The 22,751-nt window shown below is 46.9% G+C and overlaps 2 protein-coding genes across 3 annotated transcripts in view; one reads left to right on the top strand and one right to left on the bottom strand.

Annotated features, from left to right (window-relative positions):
• LOC147010244 (chitinase-3-like protein 1) overlaps positions 1 to 8,225 on the top strand; it is a 48,232-nt gene extending 40,007 nt beyond the window's left edge. The window contains exons 8-12 of the mRNA XM_085862329.1: positions 2,907 to 3,062; positions 3,494 to 3,610; positions 5,275 to 5,410; positions 7,727 to 7,782; positions 7,965 to 8,225. Of these exons, the coding sequence (XP_085718455.1) occupies positions 2,907 to 3,062; positions 3,494 to 3,610; positions 5,275 to 5,410; positions 7,727 to 7,782; positions 7,965 to 8,093 (594 nt within the window). The 3' untranslated portion in view covers positions 8,094 to 8,225. The remainder of the gene's footprint in view (positions 1 to 2,906; positions 3,063 to 3,493; positions 3,611 to 5,274; positions 5,411 to 7,726; positions 7,783 to 7,964) is intronic.
• The window catches only part of LOC147010243 (protein Dr1-like), a 182,388-nt gene that overhangs the window by 132,446 nt on the left and 27,191 nt on the right, over positions 1 to 22,751 (bottom strand). The window contains exon 2 of one of the 2 annotated variants that reach the window (XM_085862331.1): positions 9,600 to 9,692. The gene's annotated coding sequence lies outside the window, so the exon portion shown is untranslated. Of the gene's footprint in view, positions 1 to 9,599; positions 9,885 to 22,751 lie in introns of those variants that run through there. The other variant, XM_085862335.1, reaches the window with a different exon arrangement.

The raw sequence follows: 22,751 nt of genomic DNA, 5'->3' as shown, positions 1-22,751 counted from the left end.
ATTGGAAATTTTTGTAACTTCGCATATCAGAGGCCTATAGAGGTCCCTTTCAGCGCACAAAATTTTGAAGGTCAAGGTCAAAGGTCAAGGTCACTGTCGCAAATCAGGGGAGTTGACGAAACCCTTATTTTTTGAGTAATTTTAATAGAATCGTCTCCAAACTTTATGGGAATGCAGTATATGGTCTGGCGCTCAGCTGATTAATTTTTGGTGGCGATTGGTCTTGACCTTCATGGTTAGCGCCTGAGGTCAAACATATTTGACCCCAAGGTCAAATTTTCAAGTTTTAGGAACCATATCCTGTAGTACCTCAAATTGAACACCTCGATGAGTGCTTTCTAGATATGTCAAGATTGAGACATCATGACGTCATTTGGTGACGTTATGAGGCAAACATATTTTTCATGGTTACTCTGTAGAACGATTCTCATCGGAATCTCTTGTAGGCAGATATTCCTCAAGGAGTCGCTCCTGGTGGATAGCAGCTCTGTTCACCTCAGTGTGACCTTAAAGAAGTCACACGTGGTCACCTTTTGGCAAGATACGGGTCACCCTGCGGGTGACATTGATTTATTCTCTTGCCAAAACGAAGTTTTTGCAAGATATGTTAGTCAGCTTGTATGTTTTTTTCTTTTTGTTTTTTTTTTGTTTGTTTGTCTGTAATCACGTATAAAAAATTCTGCAGAGCACAGTTATCATCGGAAATTTTTGTAACTTCGCATATCAGAGGCCTATAGAGGTCCCTTTCAGTGCACAAAATTTTGAAAGTCAAGGTCAAAGGTCAAGGTCACTTTGGCACAAATCAGGGGAGTCGACGAAACCCTTATTTTTTGAGTAATTTTGATCGGATCGTCTTCAAACTTCATGGGAATATAGTTCATGGTCTGGCGCTCAGCTGATTAATTTTTGGTGGCGATTGGCCTTGAGCTTCATATGTTTTTTTTTTTTTGTGGTCTGTAATCACGTATAAATCACTCTGCAGAGCACAGTTGTCATTGGAAATGTTTGTAACTTCGCATATCAGAGGCCTATAGAGGTCCCTTTCAGCACATAAAATTTTGAAGGTCAAGGTCAAAGGTCAAGGTCACTTTGGCGCAAATCAGGGGAGTCGACGAAACCCTTATTTTTTGAGTAATTTTGATCGGATCGTCTTCAAACTTCATGGGAATATAGTTCATGGTCTGGCGCTCAGCTGATTAATTTTTGGTGGCGATTGGCCTTGACCTTCATTGTTAGCGCCTGAGGTCAAACATATTTGACCCCAAGGTCAAATTTTCAAGTTTTAGGAACCATATCGTGTAGTACCTCAAATTGAACACCTCGATGAGTGCTTTCTATATATGTCAAGCTTGAGACATTATGACGTCATTTGGTGACGTTATGAGGCAAAAGCATATTTTTCATGGTCACTCTGTAGAACTATTCTCATCGGAATCTCTCGTCGGCAGATATTCCTCAAGGAGTCGCTCCTGGTGGATAGCAGCTCTGTTCACCTCAGTGTGACCTTAAAGAAGTCACACGTGGTCACCTTTTGGCAAGATACGGGTCACCCTGCGGGTGACATTGGTTTATTTGTTTGTTAACAGTATTACGGAAAAACTCCTCGACGGATTTCGACGAAACTTGGTGGGGGGTAAGGGATGGTCCAAGGATCATGCCATTAAATTTTGGACTTCGTCCCCCCCCCCCAAAAAAAAAATTGTTGGAGAAAATTTTTTTTTATTTATTTCTACGTTTTAAGTGATTTCCAACCCCCCCCCCCAATTTTTTTTACCCCCCCCAAAAATAGAGAATCTTTTTTTTTTTTCTACATGTTTTAAGTGATTTCCAACCCCCCCAAAAAAGAATTGTTACCCCCCAAAAAAATTGTTAGAGAAATTTTTTTTTATTTCTACACGTTTTAAGTGATTTCCAACCACCCCCATAAAAAATTACCCCCCACAAAAAAGAGAATTTTTTTCTTTTCTACATGTTTTAAGTGATTTCCAACCCCCCCCCCCAAAAAAGAATTGTTACCCCCCCAAAAAAATTGTTTGAGAATTTTTTTTTGCATTTCTACATATTTTAAGTGATTTCCACCCCCCTAAAAAAATTGTTTGAGAAAAATTTTTTTTTTTGCCATTTTTACATGTTTTAAGTAATTTCCAAACACCCTCCCCCCCCCAAAAAGAAACATTTTTTTGTATTTCAATATGTATTAAGTGATTTCCAACCGCCCCAAAAAAAAATTGTTTGAGAAAAAAAATTTTTGCAACTTTTTTTTCAACAAAATTTCGATTTTTTTTTTTTTGCATTTTTACATGTTTTAAGTGATTTCAACCCCCCTCCCACCCCCCCCACAAAAAAAAAATGTTGGAGAAAAGAACTATAACTCAGCACTGTTGACATCATATTTAATGAATAAGATATAAGGTTCACTTGAGTGGCCCAGCAGTATTGGCGGCGGAGGTTTTGCACTCTCCCGAGTGCTCCCCCTCTAGTCGTCTTTTTTTGCAATAGTTGGGGCTGTATTTGTTGCCGTTTCATTTTCTTATGCGGTATCTTCTATTAACACCTGTTTTTTGGAAATTGAAGGTGTGTGTGTGTGTGTGTGTGTGTGTGTGTGTGTGTGTGTGTGTGTGTGTGTGTGTGTGTGTGTGTGTGTGTGTGTGTGTGTGTGTGTGTGTGTGTGTGTGTGTGTGTGTGTGTGTGTGTGTGTGTGTGTTATTTAAATTGTTTTTTTCTGTCAAGTCCTCATTATCAATTGTTTTTTCTGAGAAGCGATTGCACCACTTTTGGAGGAAACAGGATATTTAAGTGTTCACATGTGCTAATGTTTTACTCTGTACACACTATTATGCCTTGCACATACAATTATTCCAACATTAGTGTTTCACCGTTTGTGTTACCCCATGTGCGTATCACAGAAAGACACTGCTACCGATTGGTTGATAGTACGAGGTGTGCCAGCTGATAAGCTTGTGGTTGGTTTTACCACCAAAGGTCGACAATACCAAATATATGAAACTCATCCTGAATTGAATGCCCCAGCGATCTCATCTGAACTTGTGAACAATTTCCAGGTATGACGTGAATGCGATTTAAAGTCCACGTGTTGGGGTTCTGCTCAAATGTCATAACGGGCAATAAAAAATAAATAAATAAAAATCACCTTAATCAAGGAATGATCGCAAGTCTGCGATATCAAATCCTGGTGGTGGAAATGATCACGAGTGAGTGTTTACGGTTTTTATATTTTATTTGCAATCTATTTCTGATATTGGATCTTTCTTGGCTGCTTGCAATCCAATCCTCATAATGGAGTTTTCCTCACATGAGGTTACTGTTTGAGCATTAATGCGAGTCATAATTCAATTTTTTTTAAAAAGGGGAAAGGAGGGGGGAGAGGGGTGAGATGAAATCATAATTGACATCGATGTTTTCGGAATGAAATCTCAAAAATGACCAAATAAACGTTTTTATATATATATTTTTTTTTAACCTCTCTAAACAGATCTGTACCATGAACAAGACGTGGACCAAGGTTCGCATTGGGAATCAAAGTTCCCCTTATATTTATGAACATGATACGTGGATATCCTACGATGATGAAGAAAGTATCACAGAGAAGGTATGTAAAATACTGGGATACCTACTCCATATAAAAACAGGGACACATCATTCCAAGTGTACGTGTATTCAACATACACATCTTCACAACATTAATTCTACCAAGAAAATAACTTAGCTTGGGCATGATCGCCATAGTCACGTTCCATCCTCAACAAAGCCAAATGCATCACTTGTTCAGCATTACATCGGCTGAGACACTCACTGTCCTGACATCTCCCTATGATCATCATGAGTGGGAATGCGGAAATCCCACAGCAAGTCAAACCCACATGGTAACGCACAAAGTCTGAAGATTTACCCACCGAGTTTACAATGGTGGATTTACTGACTTTGAACAGGAACAAAATTCAGATTGCAGGTTTGTTGGACCTATCTGCTGTACTTCTGCTTTAAATCTTTTTTTGCAAAAAAAACCAGAATACTTGGATGTAGAACAGAGCCATTTGGCAAATTGAGCTCATGAGTATTCTTTAGTGGAGAGAAAAACAACATCAACAGCTGATGACTGTTTGAAAGAGAAGGGAGGAGGAAATTGGAGATTGGGACCATACTCTGTGCAGAGCGTTGGTGCTGCCTAAGCAGTCTCCTTGGCTATTGGGCACAATCTTGGACGGGTCGCCACTCCGACACAGTATACCAGCTTGCTGGCACTCATTTTGCCAACCTTGGAAGGATGGCAGGTCGAGTTAACCCCACCTGGTATTAATTCAACAGCTGAGCAGGATTTGAACTCAGAACCCTCGGATCCAAAGCCCACCACCCTAACCATTAAGCCAACACCAGGCATATGGAGTGCCTCCAAGAAAGGGAGGAAGAGGTGGACAACAACCAGGCAGCAGTCATACAATTACATAAGCACAAGATTACAACGGGCCGAGTTTGTATTCAGTATTCGTATATCAAACACTCTAAAAATAAAATCTGCACAGCTGGTTAGGTCCTAGAAACTTAACAATGGAAATTTAACATCAACTCCCTCAATGTATGCAGTCAGCGGTGAGGGTGGAGCGAGCACAGGCAGTGGTGAGGGTGGGGTTATTGTGGCTTATTCAAGATGGTTAGTTTAGATTGGTGTGGAGTATGGTGATGTGGGTCAGGGACATTTCAACATTAAGGAAGGAAGATAAATGTTTGGAAAAACTTTACAACAAGTATTTGGCAACGAATGGAGAAAAATAAACTGGGTAGAGCAACGCAGTAACACGGCGTTTGTTGAACAAAGAGTTCTAATGAAGACTACCAGGAAGAAACAGAGATGAGAAATTGTGTGAGCGGAAGATTATTAAGCAGATTATGGAAGGACGAATGGAAAGGAAACAAGAGGGAGATTCTGATGAGTTTTTATAAAACCTTTTGTCAAAAAGCTTTGATATTTGATATTTTGGACAAGCTATCCAATGTTAAACTGTCAGAGGCCACCAATTGTGGACCACAACTGAGATGGTTGGGGCTTTGGAAAAATCTTGGATCAGTGCATTGTGAGTGAAACAAAATGGGAAGACAAAACACTGCACAGTGGTAATCAATTTTCCATTTGCAATTAGAAAAATGCATTGTGATGAGCCTTACATTTAAAAATTTCGTTGATTTCATATCAATCATATTTCAATTAATCAAAATGAAAAATGCATGTGTGTTGCAATTTCCTCCACTCATGTTCAGGCCTGTTGGATCAAAGACCAAAGCTACGCAGGAAGCATGATAGAGTCAATTGAATATGACGACCCCAATAACAACTGTGGAGATGGACCGTTTCCCTTCACCACACAACTGCACCTGGTTCTGAGCAACGAATCATGCAAGTAGTTTTCTTATCTTTATTGAATCACAAGCTTTAACCTGCACACACACCATCCCACAGACATACACACACAACACATGGTCCCACATATGGTCATCCCAGAGCATTCAGACACTGCATGGTCTTGCACTACATGGTCCCACAGAGCTTGTGCACACACACCACAGTAAATAGAACTACAACTGAGATGTAAAGTGTATTGGAGAAAAAACCCAACAAAAAAACAAAAAACAAGTGGTCAGGTCAGGTCAGCTCAGGTATGGCAGCATGCACCAGAGCAACGCACCACTGCTTCCACTTTCTGCTGGTACTCAAGGGGCATCCGTCTGGCCATCCCCCAGGTAGATGCCTGACCCATCCCCATCTCCATGAGATGCTGATCAACCTGCTACAAGCACGAGGCATGTGGTCGGCCTATTGGCCGCCTCCACTCATGAGGCTCCCTCACTGAAAGAATCTGGTGAGCAGGATCAGCATCGGGAAAACGAGCAACATGTCCATACAGCTCAGGGAATATGCAGGTAACAAATCTCATTTGAGTCTCTCTCAGCAACCGCTCGTTGGACACAAAGTCCGACCAATGAAACCTAAGGATTCGCCAAAGAGACCTGGTACCAAAGGAATTAAGTCGCCATCTCAAATCCCTGGTCAGAGTCCAAGTCTCACATACATAGAGCAAGACTGGAAGCACTAAGGAGCTGAAGACTTAGAAGACTAAGGATAACCAGATCATGGTTATCTCCACACGTCCAAATGGTGGCTATCTCCAAGCGTGTCTGGACGGTGGTTATGTCCAGACAGACCCTCCCCTGGTGCTAGCTTGCCCTGCCGTCCCCTCCCCTCGCGTTGCCTTGCCTTGCCGTCCCCTCCCCTCATGCTGCCTTGCCTTGCCCTGCCCTCCCCTCCCCTCATGCTGCCTTGCCCTGCCCTCCCCTCCCCTCATGCTGCCTTGCCCTGCCCTCCCCTCCCCTCATGCTGCCTTGCCTTGCCCTGCCCTCCCTCCCCTCTCACTGCCTTGCCTTGCCCTGCCCTGCCCTCCCCTCATGCAAGCCTCCTGCCAAACCCCCTCAACCACCATGCAACTCTCGGGAGGTAGAAGAGAGGAAGAGCTGTCAAAGAATGTGTGAAATGGACAAATTAAAGCTTTTTTTTTCTTTTCTTTTTTTAAAGCAGTTGTAACTGCTGCTCGGATCAATTCAGTTTTCATAAAGCAATGAATCGCCAGATCACAGCAGGATAGCCGAGAGGTAAGCACGCTCACTCTAAGCTGTCTCGCCTGGGTTTGAATCCTGAATCAGCTATAAAAACTCATCCTAGTATTTCACAAGCAGAGCGAGTCATTAATGTGTACGCCTTCTCTCGGATGGACATTAAACTTGGCGTCACATCTGCCGGAATCCCCCCTCTTTCCCCATCCCTCTCCCACCTACCCCTCTTGCTCCCTGCCTCTCCCAACCCCTTCCCCATTTTCATCACAGTCAGTGAAGTGACAGGTTGTATTTGCTCGTAATATCATAAAAATGAAAAACAAGGTAGGTTGGAATTTCAATTCAACTGCGATGCATAGTGTATAGCACCACCCAGTGGTGGTGGTGATGGTGGCAGAGGGTATTTTCAAGTCAGCTGTGAAGATGGCTTGTAATGTTGCGCTGCTCTCGAGACACGGTGCAAGCACTTTACCACAGGGAGAGGGTTGGTATCACTCTCCCGTTTTAATTGGGCGTTTCAGAAGAGCACCTTCCTGGGATTCCCTGGGATTCATGCATATTAATGAAGCAAGAAAAGTTTATCGTCGTCATGGAATATAATGCAGTAGATTACACCACACAAACATCCATCAGGTTATATTTAAAGCATCTATATTTACGAAATAATTCACAAGCTCCATCCACAGAAGGGTGGGTTAAGTGCTCGTACGTACACACACACATGTATATATATATATATATATATATATATATATATATATATATATATATATATATATATATATATATATATATATATATATATATATATATATATATACACACACACACATATGTAATTCCTGAATATAACAGGAACATGAGAACAGGAATAACAGCTGATGTTAACAAAGGGAGAGCTGTTGTTAGACTTGTAACTATCTTTTGTGTGAACTGTACTGCAATTTTATCCTCAAACATCTGCTCATCAACTGGATCACCTGGCATGCACTCATTTGGGAAACATATATGCGTTGGAAACACCTCGACTTATCTTTAACTGCAATAAGACTTTAAAAAAAAAATAAAAAAAAAACAACGAATTTCCCTGTTATCGTTTTTGCAGATCCTTGTTCTTCAACAACCACCACCACCACCCCCACCACTACCCCCACCACCACCAACCCCACCACCACCAACCCCACCACTACCACCACTACCACCAACACCACTACCCCCACCACCACTACTACCCCCACCCCCACTACCCCCACCACCACCATTACCCCCACCACCACCACTACCACCACTACCCACCACCACTACCCCCCACCACCACTACCACCACTACCCCCACCACCACCCCCACACCAACAACAAGCAGCACAGCTGGACTTTATGGGAACCCATCGAGCCTGAAGGCTTTACACATGTGTGTGCAGGGCCTCATTATTTACAGTGCCCTTTTGCACATTGCAAAAGGTTTATGGTAAAGAGGAGCAAGTCAGTGGCATCCATAATGTGTCCTCATGTTGAATGGATAACAGATTGAATGTAATGCTTAAGTTTTTGCGAAATTATATACATATATATATATATATATATATATATATATATATATATATATATATATATATATATATATATATATATATATATCACACACAAATTGATTCCAATGGTAGTTGATTACCTTTTATGTTCACTGCTGTGCTTTCTATATCGAACAAAGCCAAGTAAATTTGAATGTAGCGGATTAAAGAGAATGCCGTCATACCGATGATAAGCGAGACAGAGGTGGAAGAATTAAAAGATGGATGAATAAAAACATACAACCCTTATAAGTGTTTTCACCAAAGTACAAAAATGCTAGAATGGTTCAATTTCAACCATGACTTTTGGTTCTAAAATGAGCAACATAGGTAATCACAAGTACATCAAAGCTAAATACAGGTGGCTTCATTTTAACTTCAAAAAGGTTTCACAAAGAATGTTAAAAAACAAACAAAAAAAAAACATTTCTCATTTGCTCAATTCTTCAAACCACAGAATCTCAAGTTTTATTTTTTTGTACACAGAGTCGACGCTTGTGGAAGAGCTGCAACACTGAATGAATCAGGACACAACAGAACAAAATAAATAGTCCAGTGAGAATGTGGGAGTGGGAGATTTGTCAGGATTGAAAGACATATTCCAAGTGTTTGACCAGATTGTGATTCTATCAAGGTCTGAATAGAGGGAAGAGGCCACAGCCTGCCTGTCTGAAGGATGAGGGATGTCACAGCAGAGAGTGGATTCATTAGCAAATAGATAAAGGAGGTGACGGACATCACTTCAACGGACATTAATCTCAGGCCACGCACTCGGTGTACCTTCCAAACCGTATACGGTATTTAGGAACACCATTGAACAGTTTGTGCAACACATATCACATGATATATGTACAGCAGAGTCTTGTTATGATAAATGTTCCACAAAATGATGGTCAAATCAAAAAATAATTACACCACAATTCCATGCCACAAGCCCTGCCACTCAAAATGAAAGATTAAAACAATAAATAAATTGTAAAATGGCATTCCTTATGCTTCGTATATACAGGTACCATTCTCATCCACACTTCACCACCTCCCTCACCTCCCCCCTTTTTTTGACTCACAGATATGATCCACCCCAAAAATTATAAAAATTAAATATTCCATCTGACACCGTTCGTTACACATTAGCCGTTTTTGCACTAAAGAAGATCTTGTTGAAAAAATTGGAGATTTTATGCAGCAGTTTCTGATTGGGTGGATGAGGGAAGAGCAGTGGCTGGTGCATATCCCAACTTTCAAAATGTATTTGATAAGGTACCACATAAGAAGTTGTCCACTAAGGTGAGGGCTTTTGGAGTGGCTGATCAGGTAGCTAACTGCATCGCAAACTGGATCAGTGATGGCAAGAGAAGAGTACTTGTGAGTGCGAGGATGTAAACAGTTGTACAGGTAGCAGTTTACCTTTCGATCTTACGGTTTCTCTTCTCTCCACGTTCAAGTCAAACCAAGGATCTCGGTTCGAGGTTCCTGCAACCCCCCACCACAAGCTTGTTCCTGGAACAGAATTTGATTAAAAAAAATAATGGTGGATTGTTCTTGCATTCTGTAAAAATGTAAATAAATCTATCTATCGATAATTCCAGAAATTTCTGTGCGTCTGTCTGTCTGTCTGTCTGTGACCGCTGTTTCTAGACAACCACTGGTCCGATCTAATTGAAACTTGCCAGGTATATTGCTGGGGACCTGAGTTTGTGCCTTTTCAAGATTTGATATTAATCGGCCAAGTGGTTCCCAAGTTATGGCCATTTATTTACAAAACCAATGACAGGACACTGTGCTGTGACGTCACAATTGTTCTTTTTTTAATTTTTTTACCACGTACGGCCATGCACGTACGGAACACACATATGGGCACGCATGTACGTGCCCGCACTATTAAATGAAATGGAGAACGAGTAAGAAGCGGGAGCTCTTTCTTGATGCACATTCTAATGTCCACCCATCTCCCAGCTGAAGGTCAGTCCATGCCCCACACCTCTCCTGACCAAGGCTCCACCGATCAGTTTCATTCCAGGATATTTTAGTTTATGGACAGTTTTGAGACTTTTCCCGAGAACCATTGCTTCGATTTACATCAGTTTACAAAATTTAAACTTTCGAGCTGACCTAGAAAGTATTGTTGTAGGCCAGGGTTCGGCAGCGATAAACGACCACCAGGGGGAGCAGTAGGGTCGTCTCCACCGAACACCCCGGAATTTATGTCGTGACTCGGATAAGTCCGAAAGGTCACGGGTCCCTTAGCGGACCATGGTCGCCGATATTTTGACGGCGTGGGGTAGGGTTAATTGCCTAATTTCAATATACCCAAATACCCACGTCGTCAAATTACCGGGGAAGTCACACCCTCGACGGACCCTGTCGAACCGGGTCGCTCTAGCGACCTCGGTCCGGTGTAACCGAGCGGAATTACCAAAGTCCGTCGGTCCAAACGACAACTTACGGCACACGGCCTCCCTAATTCTCAATACGTACCGTGCTGGGTCAATGAAAGAAAGTGACAGACAACGAACTGGTACATTGAACAATTGGGGGGTTTATTTATCATGGGGCAGGGGAGCACAAAGAGCAGAGTTAAAACCGAATAAGTAATGCAAATAATGTACAAAAAGAAAACACTTAAACAATTCCACCTAACAGACTAGCACCACACATGCACGCACGCACGCACACACGAAATGGACCCCATGGGGTCTTTATTCGGTCCTTCAGACCAGGAGGGAAAGGCGAGTTGGGGACCAGAGCCTTGTCGGGTACCTCTCCGCCTCGTGCGGTCACACCAGACTCCAACCCACCATGGTGGGTCTCGAACCCACGACCCGAAGTCCACGGGCCCACGACCCTGGCTGCTCGGTCACCACCACCACCACGAGAAGCCACCGCAAAGGACCGCAAACCACAACCGAGACCAAGCCACCACGACCAAGACCAAGCCAATCGCCACGATGACTGCAGTACTCTGGTCTTGACAACCACTCTACTCTCCTTGATGAGGCGAACCCTTCATCTGGCAGGGACGGAGCCGGCCCTCAGGTCATGAGCCTCCTGATTGGACAGGGCGTCTCGGAGGGTGTGTCGGGGCGTCTCAGAGCCCCCCCCCCTCGAAGAGGCTCTGTAGTAGCTTTCGGCGCGCTGGCCTCCCATTGGCCGGAGCGCCTTGGCCCTGCTCGCCCTTCGACAATTGGCTGGAGGAAACGCTCCATGCCCTTCCTCGGAGCGAAGCCTCGATCTGAAGCGATGGAGGCTCCGCCCACGCCTTCAGCAAAAAACACGTGGGCAATGGAGTCGGTGGTTTGAAGAAGTGAAGGGGATTTGTTTAAAAAAAAAAAAAACTAACTATAAAGAAACTTCGCAGCACACACATGTAATTCCCGTTAGACATAGGGGATGGGACCCTAACTATAACACATACTTATCGACATAACTGAACTTGGGGACTGCTGTCCGTTTGTGTGCAAATGGCTTCCAAATCCTTAACAGTATTAGTTTGTCCGTTAATCTCGCGAAAAAAAATAATAATTGGCAAACCCAGAACAAATCGCAAAATGAATGAGGTTTCTTGGAAATTACCACTAACCCCAACCGAACCATACAATTTCAAATGTAGATAAATGTCGGTGTGGCACAAGAGCTAAACTGCAAAAATCCAAGATGGCAACACAATGCCATATTTTCTGCCAATGTAGCTCAATAAATATTATATCGAAGCAATGAATTGTTCAAATAAGAATGTGCAGTGATCGTTAGCGAGTTGGGCTGTCATCAGATTTGGTGATTGAACAGGTGTTGAGTCACAAAATAACAGGTGGGCTGAAACGGTCAGGTCACAATGCACACACAATTGCTGCTGTCCATGCCAAAATGTGCTGATATACTGTAAATGGTGCCATGCAGAATCTCAGATACAAATTACCTGATAAAGATGGAACAAAGGAAGACGAGAGATGACGACAACCTGGCCCTCCTTAGGTTCCTTCAGGAATGAAATTAGTTTGTAATGGATCTGTGTCTGCATAACATTGCCAGTGGTGTTACAGCTGACGACACTGTGCTCAAAAGGAAACAAAGTGGTAAACGACATCCTTAAATCTATGGTGGGGAGCAATGTCCATGAAGAAGAATCAGGAAGTCTCAATGAGCAACAAGGTTTCTGCAAAACTTGGTGTGTCTATCCATGAATTCCGAGTTGCTCTTTCAACGTTTGCCAACGGTTGCAGGCAATGTTACCGAAAATGTTGAAGAAATGTACAAATTTGAGCTCTGCAGGCATCCATCATCTTCGATCGATCTCAATGGACTTGTCCGAGAGGCAAACGATCCATGAATGGCTGATGATTCAATTTGGAATGTAGGAGCGAGTGACCGAGATCCCTGCACCAAAGAAATGCGTCACGTGGTTGATGGAGGATCACTTGTTCAACAACGGCCATGGAAACGCTGCGTAACATTTGACTGCATTTGCAACAGCTAGTGAATGAGGTTCACCGTAAGTGCAGCAGCCCCACCATTACTTTTGATGGATACGGTGCAGGACCATCTACAAAATATATCATGCAGATTTTGTGATCAAAAGCTTTTGTAGACTCCCCAGTGAACTTTGTTAGAGGCATGCCCATCAAGACAAAGAAAGATCATTTATTGGCCAACAGTACAAACAAACCAAATATCATCCTCATTCACAGTGAGAAGCTGAAGGGAAGGGGTTTACAACCATTCAGAAGGCGATGGCAACTCATTGCACAGACTGCATTCTATTCTGCTTCCAAATGTACCACAACTGTCACAGGAGAATGTATGGATCTTTTGGTGCTCTTGTGCCATCATACAGATCCCAGCTCATTTGCCCTATTTTTCAGGTCAGAAGGAAGACAGACCATAAATAAGGTACGGATTTGTAACATTAATTGGATGCACAATGCGTTGGTTCGAGAGATGTGCAACTGGTTGTCATTCGGGCATGCAATACCACACCACGCTGGTTTAATATGAGGAAGGGAACGGCTCTCTGCAAGTTGGGAAGTGAGCCCGATTTCAAGAAGCAAGCTGAAGTGTTCTCCAGTGAAGCTAACAAGGATGACATCCACCCTGCTGATGACAAGGTTCTCACTCGTTTGTATGTTGGTCATCTTTTTGAGAGCTGGGATGCATTGCTTTAGAGGTGATTTTGTGAGAAGGTGTCCACAAGTATCACTACTGTAGACATACAGTTTTCCCTCCACAGCAGTGGCTACCAGCTATCACAGTTCTGATGTGTATTCCCAAGCGTGGAGGATGGGGAAATCCGACAATTAGGATCCGCAAGAGTGGAGACGGCTTCGAGTGAATGATCATGTCAAGCCACGAACAACGGATTGGCCACCAGCACCAGATGTAAATGCAAAACCGACTGCAATAACTTCTTCCTGATGCATATCTCCACATCGTTAAAAGTAAATAACAGATTTTTAGCTTATCTGGAATTGAAATTCCAGAGGAAGGTATTGTCATCGCAAACAATCATTCCATCACCTATTTCGACTTCTCTGGCCAAACCTCTCGGCTGATCTGGCTGAAATTTGGCAGAAACGTTCTGCTCCTGACTAACGGGAATTACAAAGCTCGTTCTGGTCATGTGATTTTAAGTAGGTCAAAATGGCTGATTTAGTAAATAGCATCAAAAATCTTCTTCTCCAGACCCACCAGCCAGAATGCTACCAAATTTGGGTTACATTAGGACAGGGTTGTGATGTTAAATTGCGGAGGCCATGCTGATCACTTGACCGGAAGTGTGTCAAAATAGTAGTCACGTAAATTACTTTAACCATAAACAAATAAATAAATAAATAACCTTCTCCACACCCACCCATCAGAATGATGCTAAATTTGGGTTACAACAATAGGTCGAGGTAGGGATGTTAAATTGTGGAAGTCATGCCGATCAGCTGACCGAAAGCGTCAAAATGGCAGACAGTAAATTTTGGGGGAAAATCACGTAAATCCTTTCAAAAATCTTCTCCACACCTACCAGTCAGAATGTGACCAAATTTGGGTTACAACATTAGGCCAGGCCGCAGATAAGCAACAGGTCCAGTGGTCATATTTTTATTCACAATCTCATGAGATTCCTGGAACTCCTGAGACAGACATTTATAATGATCGGAGTTTCTGGTCCCTTATCGAGTAGTAGAAGAGAAAATAGTTGGAAATAATGGGAAGGACCTGTGGAACCTCAACAGAAAAATCCCTTGCTCGAGAAAATGCTACACAGTTATTGGGAAGTGTATGAAGCAACTGACTGCCTCGATCGCACCAAAAATAAATAAATAAATTCCGGGTTTGAATTAAAAACATGCCCACTGCCTAATGCGTGCATGTGCGTGTGTGACTGTTGTGGACCCGGGGTCGGGGGCGAGAAGATCATGAGGGGGGTAGTTCCTCGAGTTCCCACCAGACTCTCCGGAATCGCAGGCCATCACACACGAATAACTTCATGACGTGGTGGTTCGCTAATCGACCGTTAATGCCAATAAATAGACCACGTGACTTACGGTGCTCCATCTGATGAATATCATTTACCTCATGGTTAGGTGACCTAATTACCGGGGGACACTCCATCGGTACGCCTTGTTCAAACCGGATCACCTTACCGGATCAGATGCAGCCGAGCGCAACTGCCTTAGGACATACCGGCTAGAAATACAGATCGTTGGGGGATAACATCCCGGCTAGGCTAGGAAAGGATACGGACCATGCTGGACCAATGAAGGAAAAGACGAAAACTAGCTGGGAACATTTCTACACAAAGCATTTCTTTACAATCAAGAGAGGAAAGGAATGTGGCACAGTGAATAGGGTTTATTATTATGCACAGCAGGGATAGCAAGGAATTAGTGGGGTGCGGCAAAAGGCAAGCAATTTACAAAAGCAGACACAGAGCAGACTTATCCCGTTATATCTTCTACAATCTTAACTTATGCTATGACAGGTGCCATCACACACACAGAGACACACACACACACACACACACACACACACACACACACACACACACACACAATTACATAGTCCTCATCTGCTCTCTTTCCTTCTGGCTAACAGCCTCACAATACCTGGCACTGTCGGCCGACCAACGCAACCCAGTACACTTTGGGGGAGGTAGGAGAGCGAAATACTGGTGTCTAAGGTGTAGGAGTGGGGGGTGTGGTGTGGTGCAATATGGGGGGGGGGGTGCGGTGTCATGCCAGAGGAAACCAATTGCAAATCTGTAATGGATGCTCTTTTGTGCGTCCAAAGGGGACGGGATAGAGAGGTGGAAAGAGAGAGGAGAGAAGATGCGTGAGGTAAAAGATCCCTCGCCAAGTCGTGCATAGGTCTGTGAGTGTAGCGTGTACCTCCGTGGGACGCTCCGCTTGAGCGTTCCCACCTCAACAATTGGAACGTTATCTCCTGCTTTGTCACTTTGCCGGGGCTCATTGGAAACGTGTGCTCCGCACTGGTCCAGAACATCTGTCGCACACCAACCACGAGGGTAGATCCAGCGACAGGCAGATGAAGAGCAGTGAAGAAGGCGGTGAAGCAGAGAGGCAAAGAAGAGGGTGGAGGCTCCACGATCCACCTTTTATAAGCCCCAGGCGAAGGGTGGGGTGACAACCCAAGGCGACCCGAATCCCGCTTCTCTATTGGGCCACAGTGGTCCTAGCCAAACCCTGCCAGGCTCCTGGGGCTGGAAACGGTCTCATTCACACATCCGGCGTGATACGGCCCGGAGCTCCTATCCGTTCTTTGACACTCCTTACTCTTATCAACCTCCAGAGAGTTGTATGGTGGTGGAGGTGAAAGCAGCGTGAGGGGCAGAGAAGGTGGCGGGAAAGGTAATGCAGCATACTCGGGTGTTACCACGGTGATAATGTTGCAGGCCAGGTATCGGCGACGAGCACGACCGCCAGATGGAGCAGTGGAGTCGGCTCCACCAAACACCCGGAATTTATAGGTCGTCACCCCGGATAACTCCAGAGCCGACGGGTCCCTTATCGGACCGAAGATCGCCAATACGTCGACCAAGTCGGGTAGGGTCGATTGCCAATTTCAATTTACCTAAATACCCACGTCATCCAAACTACCGGGGAAATTCACCCTCGACGGTGCTCGTACGGAACGAGCCGCTAGCGTGCTCGAACCGTGTGCGACCCGAGCGGATGATCACCGAGATCTGTCGGTCCAAATGTCCCCTTACGGCGGCAACAACGGCCTTGCTCATTCTCCAACACGCACCGTGCTAAACCAATAAAAGAAACACAAAAACGAACTGATACATTTAACACAAGGGTTTATTTATAATGGGGCAGGGAGGCACGCAAGAAGGCAGAGTTAACCAAATATAGAGATGCAATGGACAAAGCGCAAGCACTTAACAATCTCTACTTACAGATGGGCACACACACACACACACACACACACACACACACACACACACACACGCACACGCACACGCACACGCACACGCACACACACACACACACACACACACACACACACACACACACACAAGAAACGGTGACCACAGCCTTTATTGAGGCATCCAGCTCGGAGGGAAAGGCGAGCTGAAGACCAGATCCTGCACTCGGACCTGTCCACCTCGTGTGGTTTGGGCGAGCCGATTCGAACCAGGCACCAGTGAGAGGCGAGCAGAATCCAGACACCAGCAAGCCGGGAGCAGAATCCAGACACCGGCGAGCTGCGATCAGCCTCCAGAGCTCCGCTCAGCGCTCGTGCCGACAACCAAACCTCTCCTCTGTATCCTAAACTGTCGAGAAGGCAGGAGGTTTCTCTGCCACTTCTCCAAGTCTTTGAGTTGAACGTCAAAGCGAGGGCCGATGACTCCACGCCCGTTCAACCTGCCCGTCAGATCGACCATGACCCTTCCTGCTCGATGTTCATCAACTATCTCAAACACTTGCTAGTTCACCGACAGAGAGACGGCACGCACCCCTTGCGGTTCTTTTGGAGGAAGGATCTCTCAAGCTCAAACTCTCTGTCGTCCGATCGCGCCGCACCCTTATTCACCCTGTCTCGGGGAGGGTGGGTGGGGAGGGGGGACACCTCCGCCCTCTCCGCTCTCCCTCACTGGACTGTTTTGGCACGCGGAATCGCTCGTCGCCCTCTCACTGGCCAAAACGAGCGGCAAGTCCGTCGATTGGCCAGGGGACATAGTGACGTCACACGGACCGCCTTCCTCACCGCCGCGGGGAATGATTGGCTGAGCGGCGGCCACCCTACCCGTAGCACGCTGATTGGTCGAGGGCCGCCGCGAGGCTCCTCCTTGAACTCCGCCCACGTACGTGCCGACACGCACGCAGGCCATGGCGTCGGTGTGACTTTAGGAAGCGAGGTGAAGGCGTGTTGTTATAGTTGATGGTGGTGTAAAAATAAAAGAAAACCCTATCACAATAACTCACAGCGCAAGTACATTTATTCACCCATTAAACAAGGGAAAGGGGAGCTATCTATCCACATTTACTTATCGAAATAACTGAGCTATAGGACCTGTATGTTGAGTGCAATAAGCTTCCAGATTCACAACAATAAAACATGCCCAAACAGCAACGTTTTCTTTTTAACTGCCGTGTTCTATATAAAACCGGGCAGGAGCATTTAAATATTAAAAGCCACGCTATCTACCTGGCAAAGTCCTGCCTGCATGCACGCACGCACGCACGCACGCACGCTCGCACATGCAGCAAGCTTTGCACCCCTCCGGTCAGCTTACTCCAAATCGGATTAATCCATGCTACACCCTGGGGAAGCCGTTTTAAATTTAACAATAAACCCTCAGTCCTTAACACCCTTCCCCCACCACCACTCCCCAATCTACATTCCTCCAACTTCAGAGTCCATGTTAACCATGTGGCGAAATACTCCTTTCACTCGAACACAAGCATGGATCTTCCCGCAACCAGACTGCACTTCCCACATGGCTTCTGTGCCACAGTAGCCCCCTTGTCGCATGAATTTGGCCCGACAGTACATCCGCTCCCCACGTGTAGAAGCACATGGAGCCTGAGATGGCCACGTAATCTCCTCCACAGCACCATGCACCACAGGCCCAGGTGTGAGTTAGGATCACATGCCCATGAAACCCAAGCATGCAGGCATGCACACACACCCCACGGAGTCATTTGTACCAGGTCCGTGCATGCTGGCTACGCACCTCTGTTTGCAGCAACTAACGGTATTAATACATTTACATTAATATTGTTACAGATTCGCGCCCGCCGGCGTGCTGACGGCCACGTAACTCGAATCGCGGCACGTCGCCCACCGGACGGACAATCCAGTCGTGACCCTCTCGGACTAACGCCGGGAACCAGTCACGGGTGGACCTTTCGGTCTCACCGCGATCGAGCCAATCAGCCCCCGCGTGGGATAGGGTTGCTCGCCAAATTTGACCTACCTAAGTACCCACACGGAGGGTAGACCGGGCGATCGCACCTCGCCGCAGGTCGACTTCGGACACGGGTCACTTAAGCGACCCGTTCCGTACTATCGGGATAACCGAGCGGTGTTATCGTCGGCCTCGACGGTTCGATTAATTATCGGGCGTATTCAGCCCACTACCAACCCTTTACGTGAAGCAAGATGAGGATTCAATGAAAGAAATGACGAAGCGAAGCGGGAAACAGTTCAACCCAAAGCACATTTATTCGCGATGAACGGAAAGCACACATATTCAATTCCACCAAAAGCACATAGAAAAGGAAAAGAAACACAATTCAATTTTACACAAAAAGCAAATGCGACAATGCAGATCTAATACCGATTACGCGAGCACACGGCAACACTTATACAATTTTACTTCACAGACGGTGCCGACAACACACACACTCAAAGCAAAGAAAAAGAACACCCTCAAAGATGAGGCGGGCCTGAGGCCGAGACCGGGTCGGGCCTACCCGTCTGGTGATGAGACGCGGAGCGGCGATGGTGCCTCAACTCTGCGGGCTTCGCGGGCAGTATCTGGTAGGGGGTGGGAAAGGGGCCCCCTTGGTCGCACTATCTCAGCGCGGGGGGAAACAGGAGGGGGTTGCTGATGCTCGGGGTATAGAGGATTTCTACTCTGCCTCGAGTCCCGCGACGAGCGTCTCCACCTCGACCAGGTCACGCCGTTGGCCTCCCTGGTGTGCAGCTCCCGGCACGACGCGAGCACCCCCTCGTCTGCCCTCGCCGCCTCTCCACAGCTCCGTCCCCTTCGCTCCGACTCCAACGCACACGACGACGACCAACTCCTTCTTGCTTCTTCTTCCCAACTCCACCGCCCGCGAAGTCTTAACTCCCTCTTCTTGACGAACGCGGTCGCTTATATAAGCCCCGTGGCTTCGCTCTCTCATCTTTGACCCCCTGCCTTCGACCTTTCACCTTGCTCCCCATTGGCCCGAGAAAAAGTGGGCGTGAATGCTTTTTGATCCATAAATTTGCATATAGCGACCGCCCTCCAACGCCCTGGAGGCGGGGCCAAATCGCCCCTCGCTCACCGATTGGACGGAACAAAAGTGGGCGTGTGTCGTTTTTGATCCGTTTTTGGAGCTGAAAATCCGTGGTTTTGTACACGCTGTTCGGCGCGCGCCCTGCACGAGTCCAACACCGGTACCCACAAGCGGCGCAAGAACGGTGGCGATGCGACGGTTGCGAGGTGTGACGTGAAGCGGCGCCGCGGTGGGTGGTTGATGTTGTGGTTGGTGGTGGTAACAATGGCGGTTGGTCCAAAATAACGATAGCAAAAGAAAAACGGCTATCCTGAAGAGTCGCAGCACGCATAAATGACATGTATTCCCACTAGACAACGGGTTTGGGCCTAACTACACATATACTTACCGAGATACCTCACCTAAGGGACCTGAATGGTGGTTTGCGAATTTGGTAACCACAACACTACCCCCTCCCCTTTTTACAGACTCGTCCCGAGTCGTCAAATTTTCGTGTGCCATCATGTGTAGTTTTCCCCTAGTACATTTTACCTACGGATCCCTGAGTGCGACATTCATGGTATTCGTGTCCCCAAAATAAATAACCTGAGGGCTGCGTAACTACCTAAACAATCTCACTCACACGGACGACTTAAATAAAATTGCCGGCGCTAGGACAGACATGCCGGGGGCGCACTCATATTTACAGTACATCTTAACCTTAACTTAGAAATTTTACACTAAACCATGGCCCAGGATCATTGAACTCTGCAAAAAGAAAGCAGTTAGCAGGGAGCCAGGCTGCTCGCATGCAGTCTCTGGCTCAAAACAATGCAGGTGACAGGGAACGTGGCTGGCTGCTCACACGCAGTCCAAGGCCTTCCTTTTTGAACTGAACGCAGTGAACCACAACAGTGCATGGGCTGCACAAACGTAGTCTCCGTGCCAGCTCAAGTGGCACACGCAATGAACACAACAAATGGATGCATGAATGGTTTGAACTGAACGCAGTGAACCACAACGGTGCATGGGCTGCACAACGCAGTCTCCGTGCCAGCTCAAGTGGCACACGCAATGAACACAACGAATGCATGGATCAACACAAACACGGTGCACGGGCCGCCACTGCAGGCCCGTGTTGTAGCTGCCAACAGGGCAGTTCTTGCAGCTTGCAAACTGTTGCCTTGCGGATCCTGGCGCACATGGAAAGGAACAGGGGGGGGGGGCAAAGCAAAATTGAACGGGGCTGGTGAAGGTGGGCAGTGGGCATGGCTTGGCAAAGGCAGCAGGCAAACACAGCCCGCAGAAGAAGGCCGCTGCAGGCAAACACAGCCGGCAGATAAACTGGCCGGCACAGGCCTTGAAGAAAAACAGCCAGCAGATGAACTGGCCGGCACAGGCCTTGCAGAAAAACAGCCAGCCGGCAGACGATCCAGCCGGCACAGGCCTTGCAGCACAGCAGCTGCAGATGAAGTTGGCCAGCCTTTGCCGTTCAGTGGAGGTTGGTGGAGGGAGTGCGGTGGTGCTGGCCACTTGGAAGGCGGGCTCGGACCTACCTACCTGTCTCCCTCCCACCTATCGCCTTTGTCTGTCACTGTACATACCCACTCCCTTAATTTGTGAAAAACCAATTTAGCCCCAACTTATTTTTTTGTTGTTTTTATTTTTACTTCCCCACTATAAATCGTCCCCTAACCCCCTTTATCGTCCTTGTTCGGCTAACCTATCCTGTCACCTAGCCTACTCCCAACCCCTACGTTCCCTTCCCGGAGGGGAATAAGGGAGAGCTAGCGTCCTGTGTCGAGGCCCAACGAAGCCTCAGAATGGCCTCCCTAGCGTTCGGCGATCTAACCCAAAGTGGGTCCAGCGGCTCACAACGAGAGCGAGGGGATGGATGGTGCGGAGGGGTACATCTCCTAATCTACCCTATCCATTTAACAGTTAAACTACCCCGGGGCTTTCAACAAGCGCCTCTCGCTTAAACTATTGGTTCTAACAACCCAGATTCCCGTCGCCTATGTTGGTGTCCTCACAATTTCGGGCCTCGCCCCCAAATTTTCTCTCCGTGCCCTCACACGGTCTCCTGGCTGGGACACGTGGCTCCCTTTGGCAGGCACGACCCTCTGCCGATTCTCCCGCTATGGCACCCCCGGGCACTACACTGCCTCCGAGCCTACCAGCTCCCTAACACCGGGGAGTGCCCCCCATGGCACCTCCCCTGAAACGCACACGTGGCAGGCCGGCCTCCCGGGCCCCTTTCCGAGGGTCACCCGTGCCCACAACACTGCCCACGCGGCTAATGGCGCCCCGGGCCCCCGCACCAAGCAGGCGCACCCGTGCCCACTACTCTATCCCGGCCCCCATGGGCCCATGGCCTACCGCGGCCGACTAGCCTGGTGCCCGGGGTACCCACTCAGCGATACTCACCTTTCGCAGCCACGCTCCCAAGCCCGTCAACAGGGCTCCTGCACCCCTCCAAATGGGTCTCGAGCCTACTTTCCCACCAACAACAAAACGACCTCCATTTTTCAATTTGACTAACCCAGCTAACTCACTTTACTCTGACCCCGGGGTCCCTTAGGCGGGAGTCACTCCTCCCCCCAATCACTCATCGCACCATGCATTCCCCATTCACTCCACACACACAGACCCGCTGGCCTCACTCACTCATCATGTACTCACCTCTCAACTCTCCAACTCTTCAACACACACACCGCTGAACTCTGCCATCCTTCTAACTACCTCCCCTAACTAACTCGTGCTCCCACGTCGTCCCTTAAACTACAGCACGTTCCTTTTAACCTACGTAGCTAATATAAGCTACGTCCCCTCTACACATCCAAAGTCTGTCTCTGTCTCCAAATCAATCATTTTATTTCCCATTTTCCCATCCTAAATCTGGCTACAATCCCTCTAACTAATCCATTCCACGGACTCCATGAGGACTTACCCCTGCCCCATGAAGTCGGTCTAACTAAGCTAACCCTTCCCCCTAACTAGTTTCCATCCTGTGCCCTGGTCAAGGGGGTCTTCCACCCCTTGCCCAGGAATGTTGTTCACCCGAAAGCGAGGCTTGCTTTTTTTTTTTTTCATGCGCAGCACCAGCGCGGCAACTCGC

Source organism: Eptatretus burgeri, chromosome 17 (genome assembly GCF_056783735.1).
Source record: "Eptatretus burgeri isolate ZD-2024b chromosome 17, Ebu_testis_v1, whole genome shotgun sequence".
Taxonomy (NCBI): domain Eukaryota; kingdom Metazoa; phylum Chordata; class Myxini; order Myxiniformes; family Myxinidae; genus Eptatretus; species Eptatretus burgeri.
This window is presented reverse-complemented; position numbering and strand designations above follow the sequence as displayed.